The sequence below is a fragment of the Mus pahari genome, chromosome 23 (assembly GCF_900095145.1).
Source record: "Mus pahari chromosome 23, PAHARI_EIJ_v1.1, whole genome shotgun sequence".
NCBI classification, from domain to species: Eukaryota; Metazoa; Chordata; class Mammalia; order Rodentia; family Muridae; genus Mus; species Mus pahari.
This window is the reverse complement of record NC_034612.1, coordinates 36,261,488-36,270,914: the sequence shown is the minus strand read 5'-3', so window position 1 is coordinate 36,270,914 and position 9,427 is coordinate 36,261,488. Positions and strand designations below refer to the sequence as shown.

Here is a 9,427-nt window from a genome sequence, read left to right as displayed (position 1 = left end):
CACTCCAGAAGAGGGCATCAGATCTTGTTACGGATGGTTATGAGCCACCATGTGGTTGCTGGGATTTGAACTCCGGACCTTTGGAAGAGCAGTTGGTGCTCTTACCTGCTGAGCCATCTCACCAGCCCCCAGCTATTTTTTCAAATGCTAAAATAGCTATATATCTGCTTGTTTCCATCTTGTATGTGCCCAGAGTACTTTTCCATCTTTTTACCCTAAGGAGATGTCTATTTCTCATGGTTAGGCATGTTTCTCAGAGGCAGCAAAAAGGTGGATCTTGTTTTCTAATCTTCATAGAGTGAACTGAGATCCATTTATTGAAAGATAAATATTAATTTTTTTCTTTTTGGTGAATTTTTAGTGGTAAATATCTTTTGATTAGTTATCCTGGTATCATTTATTTATCTCCTGTGGCCTGTGGCATGTGTTTACCCTTCTCTTCAGTCTGAAATATTCCTTTTACTATCCTCTTGAGAGCTGGCTTGGTGGTCACAAAATAGTTTAATCTGTTTTTATCATGGGACATTTTTATTCTTCGTTTATTGAATAATTTTGCTGGGTATACTATTCTGGCATGTATGACTTTTCAGAACTTAGGTAATGTCTTTCCGAGACTTGATCCAGGGATTTGACTACTGTGATAGGCCTGCCTGTGACTTGGGCCTTTTCTCTTCACAGCTTCAACACCCTTTCCTCAGCCTTCTCTTTTCCTGCTTTAACTGGAATGTGTTGTGTCACTCCTTTTTTGCCCTTGTTGTTTAAGGGTGTCTCTCAAGATTTGGGGAATTTTCTCCTGTGATTTTACTGAAAATGTTTTCTATGCTTTTGACTTGGAATTCATTCCCCCCCCCCATGCCTGTAATTTATAGTTTCAATTTCTATGATGGTGTCCAAAGATCCTACAACTCTGTTCATTTCATGCTTTTTTATTTTATTTTATTTTATTAATATTTTTTATTTTATTTTGTTTCTAGTTTTCTTTGAGTGGATGATGCAGTTCCTCAACCCTGCCTTCAAGTCCTGATATTACTGTCTTGTCCAAGCCATTTACTCTGATTTCCACTGAGCTTTTTATTTAACTACTTTTTCATTTCCAGCTTCATTTCAGATTAGATTTTGTTTACTATTCTGTCTCTTTTTCAGATTCTGTTCTCCTTTGTTTCATTTAGCTGTGTGTTTGTGTCTTCTGGGGCTTCTGTTTATTCCTGCTGCTACCAGTTCATTCAAGTATTTATCCTTGTCCTCTTTAAATTCTTTTTGTTTTGTTTTGTTTTGTTTTGGAGACAGAGTCTCTTTAAATTCTTTGAACTCTTTGATTGTGTTTAATTCTTTTGATATTTGTGCCTGAAAATGGTTCTCCTTGGAACCATTGCACTGATGAGCTTCCCAGGAGTTTTGTGTGTTTTTTGGTTTTTGTTGTTGTTGTTTTCTTTTTGTTTTTTTAGCAGACATTGTCTTATTTTTTTTTTTAATATAGCTTATTTTTGCAATGACCCTGAGCATCTGTAATTAGGTTGTTAGATGTGTCTTGCTGTGTGTTTTCAGTACCCAAGACCAGAATCACAAGTTGGTTTGAGTGCCCAAGGGAGTTCTGAGGGAGTGGAGCAGAAGGGAAGAGGTTCCTTACTACATCCCCTGTGGGCCAGCCACATGGGTGGAGGTGGCTGGTGGGGGTTCTGAGAGCAGGGGAGCAGTGGAGCCAGGTTGAGGACAGAGGTTGCCTTACCAAGTTAGGGCTGCAGAGTGGGACAAATGGCCACAGGGAGAGGTTGCTTTATGGGTCCCCACACGTCTGGGCTGGACCTTGTGGAGGGAGTCGGCTGATAAAAGTTCCTAAGTCTAGAAAGTAGACTTTTTCTTTAAACTGTGTGTGTGTGAAGACAGTTTGTGTATAAGGCAGTTCTTCCAGCACATGGGCCCTGGGAATCCAACTCATGACAGTTAGGCTTGGCAGTGTGTGTCCTGTCATACGCCCAGCATTTTAATTTCTGTTGTGTGCTTTTAATAAACTTTTAGAAAGTTTGATTTTTTTTTTTCATTTTTCATTCATTAAAATAATGCAGAGCCTGAGTTTAACTCAGCACAGCTGTCTTTCTTGCAATGTTTTAATAAAGATCTGAAGTCTTATTATAGAAATTGACCTTAAGGGGCTGGTGAGATGGCTCAGCGGTTAAGAGCACTGACTGCTCTTCCATAGGTCCCGAGTTCAAGTCCCAGCAACCACATGGTGGCTCACAACCATCTGTAAGGAGATCTGATGCCCTCTTCTAGTGTGTCTGAAGACAACTACAGTGTACTTACATATAATAAATAAATCTTTAAAAAGAAAAAAAAAAAGAAATTGATCTTGTCATCTTGTTTTTGATTCACGTTCCAGACTCAGAAAGCCTTAGAGCACATTCAGATGAGGACTCTCTGCTTCGATGGCTGAACACCTTTCGGCGCACTGGGAATGTGACTCGAAGCGGACAGAATGGGAACCAAAGCTGGAGGGCCGTGAGTCGAACAAACCCGAACAGTGGCGAGTTCGGGTTTAGCCTGGAGATTCACATAAACCCTGACAGCAGAGGTTCTGAAACACGTGGAGTGGACTCGACGGACACCCCTCTGTCAGGTGCTAGCAGAGAGCATAGGCTGCAAAGACCATCGAGTCCAGTGGCTAGCCGAACCAGAAGCCAGACCTCCATGAGCTCCAGTGGTGGTGGCTCCAGTGTTTCTAGGGGCAGGCGTGGTGTGAGGAGGCAGGGTTCTGTGCAAGGGTCGTTCACAACCCTGGGAAGGTTAAGGAATGGAATTGGAGCAGCCCTTGGTGTTCGCAGAGTTAGTGCCCCTCGCACTAATGTTCTTAACACCCACACCAACCAGTCAGATGGTAGTTTTCTCAGGCAAGGTGGACGGCAGCGGTTTGGAGCAGCACATATTTGGGAAAACGGGGCTAGAAGTAATGTTACAGTGAGGAACACAAACCAAAGATTAGAGCCAATAAGATTACGACCTGCTTTCAGTAGTCGAAGCCGGTCCCCCATTCAGAGACAGAATGGTACTGTTCATCATAGTTCCCAAAGGCAGGGTAGACAGATACAGCAAACGGGTAGAAATAGGTCTGTTAGGCACCGAGGTGTAACGCCGGTCTTTTTAGAACAAGGTAGAGAACGCAGAGGTGCCGATTATACCCCGCTGTCCAACTCAAGGCTTGTGTCAAGAATAACAGTGGAAGAGGGAGAGTCCAGCAGGTCCTCAGCTGCCACCCAGCGCCATCCAGCAATCACACTGGACCTGCAAGTCAGGAGGATTCGGCCTGGAGAAACTAGAGATAGGGATAGCATTGCAAATAGAACCCGATCTAGGGCGGGGCTGGCAGAAAGTACAGTTGAGAGCACCAGTGGGGGCTTCCACAGAACTATCTCTCACTTAGAGCGCTCAGGTGTCCGAACCTATGTGAGTACCATTACAGTTCCTCTTCGCAGGATTTCTGAGAATGACGTGGTTGAGCCATCCTCCGTGGCTCTTCGGTCAATTTTAAGGCAGATAATGACTGGGTTTGGAGAGCTGAGTTCTCTAATGGAGGTGGAACCTGTGTCAGAGAATCAAAGCAATGGTCAACGTTTACCAGAGGTGTTCCTAGAACTGAGTAATGGAGATGCAGCCGATGTCAGTGGTCAGCATGGAAGAGCGTCCTCACAGGCCAGTCAGGCCCAGGAGGACAGTGCTGAAATGCTAGCTGTGAGGGCGCCCGCCCCACCCCAGGCTCGCCCCAGTGGCAGTAGAAGTAGAAGGCAGTTAGGAAGGGCAGACAGTGTGGTCGAGGCTGGAACGTTACCCATTCTGCGCCTGGCTCACTTCTTCTTACTGAATGAAGGCGATGATGATCCAATTCGTGGTTTAACCAAAGAGCAGATTGACAATCTTTCTACCAGGAGTTATGAGCAAAACGGGGTTGACAGTGAGTTAGGTAAGGTGTGTAGCGTGTGCATCAGTGACTACGTGGCTGGGAACAAGCTCCGGCAGCTGCCTTGTCTGCACGAGTTTCACATTCACTGTATTGATCGCTGGCTGTCAGAGAACTGCACCTGCCCAGTCTGTCGGCGGCCTGTCTTAGAATTCGGGGCCACAAACAGTGGGTGAGAGATGGGGTCTGCTCAGTGCTGTATGCTACTGGAGCCTCATAGTCAAACACTTTTCTTGAGTTACTTGTGATGAGGTAACCAAGACAAAAAACAAAACAAAACAAAAAAAAAAAAACACAAAAAACTATCAGATTATAGTTTGCACTATTTTTGTGTGCTTTTTTTTAAAACTTGTTACAAAGAGTTTGTTTATATAAAAAAAATTTAAAATGCAGATGTTAAATTATCCAAAAGTAAAGAATAGTTAATATTGCTAGAACCAAATAACCTTTAAAATGTTTTTATTTTGGTAACTTTGTCATGCTAAGCACTTTTGTATCTGCACAACTCAGTATGTTAGGGGTCCTGAGTCTTTCTCCTAATACTGCGGTGGGTTTTGCTGGGTTTTCCAGCTTCAGCTCAGTGCTTCGTTTAGACACTACTGTCTGAGTCTTTGTAGGCTGTTAGGCTGAATGTCTGCTGGATATACTTAAGTTACTTGAAATGAAATTTAACTCGTGGCACACTATATGTGTGTATGCAGGTATGTAACTGTGGGAACATATCCAGGCTAAAAACTATAAGCTTGAGACTTAAGCTTTGGGGCTTAGGCTGCATATGGCACAGTGCAAACAGTGACAAGATCATCTCTACGAGGAAGTGAATTAAGATACAGTTTTAAGATAGAGATTGTTTACTGAAGCGTGTCTGACAATCTGACTTAATAGAGAGCGAGCGACATACAATAATGAACCTAGTATTTCTTTATTCATAGAATGTGGAAATTTTATGACAGATAGTTTTAAGTTCGTCTTTTTTGTGATTTTTTTTTTTTTTTTAGAAGTACAAATACTTCTTGGGGTTAGGTAGGGTTTACAGCATGTTTGATTTCTCAAAGTTAGTTTTAAAGTCTAAAATACTTTAAAGTCTATAAAGTAGTGAAATGCATAGAAAATCTGTAAATTTGGATGTCAAAAAGCTCCAAATAAAATAAAAGCCTTTAAAAGAATATAGAGTTTATATAAACACAAAGTATGCATTAAAGTCTATTTCTACCAGTAAACACTAAAGACTCTGTGCAAACTCATTTCTCTCTGTCCACTGTGGCTTACTCATCTCCAAATACTTACTCCACTCTAGGTGGCTAGTACAGTGGCAGGGTTCACTAGGTGACAGCAGACCAAGTCCCTGTCTTCATGGAAAAGACATCTGCTCTTAGAAGGAACAAAGTAAATTTTACTTTGATGTTTGCTTATGAATATGTGACCAGGTCTCATTTGTGTGTGTGATAGTACCACTTGGGCAACTCACAAGAAAACATTCCATGTCAAATCCTGAGAAGTTTAGAAATGCCTGTATATTTAGCTTTTCTTTCAGTCAGTGATCACATTCAGTTCATAAGGTTAGTCACATGCCTAGAAATAGCACAGGGTGCATTCACCAAAGTGAAAGATTTCTATAAAAGTTAGGAGTTTAGAGTAAATAACTTGTAGGTTTTTCATGATTCCAGGAAGGTTGATTTAGACCTGGTTTGAAGACCTTTATATATCAGATTATCATTTCATTTTGTAGCTGTTAAATGACAACAGTTATCCCTTGATGATTTTAACGTCAGGGTAATTTTTAATGTTTAAGGAAGATTGCTCTAATACCTCATACAGGACACAGCAGAATGGAGAGACATGGCAGCAGACCAGTAAAGGAGCTGTTAAGGAAGTCTGGGCTTGGAGATGGCTTGGTCAGTCAGATGCTTGCCAGGAGACCATGAAGAGTGAGTTCAGTCCCAAGCACCCATGTAGAAGCTGGCTGTAGTAGTGCATGCCTACACTCGTAGGGCTGGGGAACAGAGACAGACAGATCCTGGGGCTTGCTGGCCACCCATTCTGACCAGATTGGTTCATTGAGAGATCCTGTCTCAAAAATAAAGCAGAGAGTAACTGAAGAAGGCACTCAGTTGACCACCGGCCTCTACATCCTGTACATGAACACACATGAAAGCACAAAAGCTATCAAACCACATACCTTCATTTTGTCAGTTCAGCTCCTTAGTTATAGGCTGATAACTGGAACTAGAAAGAAGACGTTCCTTCTCGTCCCCCAGAAAGATAGTGTTTGGTGTCGGGTTCCAGAACCAGGCACCACCTGAGTGGAAGGAGTGCTGGCACACACAGATACAGGGAAACCAGGTCAGATACCTTGGACAAAGTCTCAGCGAGCCCACACATACATTCGGTGTGTCCTCTCTGTAGGCAGAAAGGAAATCCAGCATTTGCTTCTTATGTGGGATGGTGCAAGTTTTACCACCTCTCTCTCAGCTGAGGAAATAGCGAGAACAAATAAAGAAGTGAGACTAGAGGTAAAAAGAAGCTGGGTGGTGGTGGCGTATGCCTTTAATCCCAGCACTTGGGAGGCAGAGGCAGGTGGATCTCAGTGATCCAGGCCAGCCTGCTCTACAGAACTTGTCCCAGGTCAGTCAAGGCTATATACAAAGAAACCATGTCTTGAATCGCCACCCCCCATCCCCCGCCCAAAAGAAAAATGTCAGCCACTAGGCAGACACTTCAAAAAACAAAGCAAAACAAAATGGTATTTTGTTGGACTTGGTTTTTGCTGGCTTTGAAAGAAGGTCTCCCTTTGTAAGTTAATCTGGTTTTATTTTCATAGTCCATCTGTATCAGCCTCCTAGGTACCAGGATTGCTGACATGCCTTCATGACACCCAACTTGACTTCAATCTTCTTCAGGATATGATGGGATGGTTTTTAACAGCATTAGAAGGTGGTTCAGATAGTTGCTTGAAGCACAATAAGATGGGTATTGTCTGGAAGTCATAGTGAGGCTGAATGAGTTGGATACAGTCATATTACAGTGAGGAACATGAAGGGTTTTCTATAATACGTCCATTCATTTCCCAGGAAACAAAGCTGGTATATCCAAAGGCTATATATCTATGTATAATTTCTATTTAGTAATGATTGTGTCCTTTGTGGATCTGATGTAGAAAGAGGCAACTGATTGACTGGGGCTCTAAAGTAGACCACAGCTATCTTGCAGACTCATATATTTTGAGATTTGAAGCTTCCTGACTGCTCTTCCGTAGATTTAATATCCTTTTAGGATTTCCTTGTGTCTTTGGATTTTTCTTGTGTTATCTAATATTGTTGTGACCCTCCCTTGATTACCGTTTTTGTTTTTCTCCTGTCAATATTGTGGTGGTTTGAATGAGAATAACCCCCATAGGCTCACATTGGAATACTTGGTTCCCAGTTGGGTGGGGTCTTGGAGGAGATGTGTCATGGCCTTGTTGGAGATCTGTCACTGGAGGTGGGCTTTGAGGGTTTGAAAGCTCACACTGCCCCACCCCCACCCTCTCTGCCTGCTGCCTGTGGATCGGGTTGTAACTCTCAGCTACTTCTGCACAGCCCCCATGCCTACATGCTGCCATGTTCCCCACCTTGATGATAATAGACTAAGCCTTTGAAATTGTAAGCCAGTCTCCAGCTAAATGCCTTCTTTTATTATTATAAGAGTTGCCTTGGTCATGACATTAGAACACTGCATGCACCAGGACTTTCTCACTAGCCAGGGTTACCTGATTATGGTCAGAGGGAATGTTAACCAGGCCTGGTCAGAGGGGGTCTCAGCAAGACTGAGGCTGAGAGAAGTTTATTACAAGTAATTAGACTTCTTATACCCTTACCAGAAACAGAATACAATGGTAGTTGCCAGAATACACTGATGTTTATAAGCTACACAGACTACACCAAGTTAACGTCTAAGCCTAGTTGTTTAGCCAAGCTTCTGCATGCTTCACTGACTTCTAGGGAGTGTAGACACTCAAGTGGCCTGATCGCTTCACTGCCTGAGAGTGCCTTGCTTTCTCAGGAACTGAAAGACACACAGTGCCCCGGAACCATGGACTCTAACCTGAAAAACCTATGAGGCATGCTTCTTAAGGCACTAGATCAAGCCAACTGCATACTTTCTGCAGAACACTAAGACAAATAGTTAACATGAATCTATAATCCAAACATGCAGAGCTCTCATTTACTTTTAAAGATACACTTATTTTTATTTTTGCATAATATGAGTGTTTTGCCTATATATTTGTACATGCCTGGAGTCCTTAGAGGCCAGAGAAGGGCACTGGACTCCCTAAAACTAGAGTTACAGTCATCAGGAGCACATGACCAAAAAGACTGCGCTCAGGTAGGAAGTGCATCCCTAGAAGCTAGTGCATGTCTAAGTCCCTGATCTCTAGACTCCATTGGGGGAAAAATATCATTACAAATACTTTTCTCTATTTTGATTAGGACTGCAACAATAAGAACATCATACTCAAAGTATAAGGGCTTATTTTGTTTGTTTGTTTTTTTAGAGGGTAGGGTCTCCCATAGCTTGGTTTGTTCTAAAACTCACAATGTAGACCAGGCTGGCCTGGAACTCAAAGATCCACCTCTGCCTCTGAAATGCTGGGATTAAAGGTGTGTACCCCCACATCCCCCCACTGCACCCCCAACTGGTGTGTACCCTTGCATCCCCCCACTGCACCTCCAACTGGTTTGGGCTCCATATTAAATAAGAACCTGCTTACAGATAAATGCCTTAAATGTCCAGAGAGCAGGTGGCACCCTTGGATTAGTCACCAACTGCAGGGACACAACATCCAGAAACAGGAGAGAGGGGACCAGCATCCTCTGTCCTCAGTGAGGTTGCCTGAACCTTCAGAGAGACCACACCCCCTGCATCATGTCTCTTCCTAATTGTATTAGGGTTCTCTAGGGTAGCAGGACTTGTAGAATGAATCTCTCTTTCCATTTTATTTGTGTGTTGTGTGTGAGTGTGTGTGATTTTATTAGATTTATTAGAATGACTTACAGGCTTTGGTCTAGCTAATCCAACAATGGCTGGCTGTGAACAGAAAGTCCCAAAAGTCTTAGTCTACAAAGCTGGGTGTCTCAGCTGGTCCCAGACTCTAATGACAGTAAAGGAGTAGACTTGCTAGCAAGGAGAGGGCAAAGATCAAAAACTTCCTTCTTCTACATCCTTCTAGGCTTCCAGCAGGAGGAGTGGCCCAGATTACATAGGCATCTTCCTGCTTCAACATCCAGATTGAAGATGCGTCTTTTCTCTGTTCCAAAGACCTGGATGAAAGTCGTGTTTTCCTACCTCAAAGATCTGGATTAGAAGTGGTCTTCCTACTTCAAATTAAGCAAAATATCCAAAACTAAAATAAAATGTGTTCCTATCTTAAGGTAGAAAGAATGTAAAAGCTGGATGCTGGGGCGTAATATCATCCTCTGGACATGGACAGCTGTCACG

At 42.8% G+C, this 9,427-nt stretch overlaps 1 protein-coding gene across 5 annotated transcripts in view; it reads left to right on the top strand.

Moving 5' to 3' along the window:
- The window catches only part of Rnf6 (ring finger protein 6), a 13,330-nt gene extending 8,387 nt beyond the window's left edge, over window positions 1-4,943 (top strand). For all 5 annotated transcript variants that reach the window (XM_021186726.2, XM_029533863.1, XM_021186725.2 and 2 more), the window contains one exon: window positions 2,378-4,943. In XM_021186726.2, coding sequence (XP_021042385.1) covers window positions 2,378-4,125 — 1,748 coding nt within the window. In that variant the 3' untranslated portion in view covers window positions 4,126-4,943. The remainder of the gene's footprint in view (window positions 1-2,377) is intronic.
- The last annotated feature ends 4,484 nt before the right edge of the window (window positions 4,944-9,427 follow it).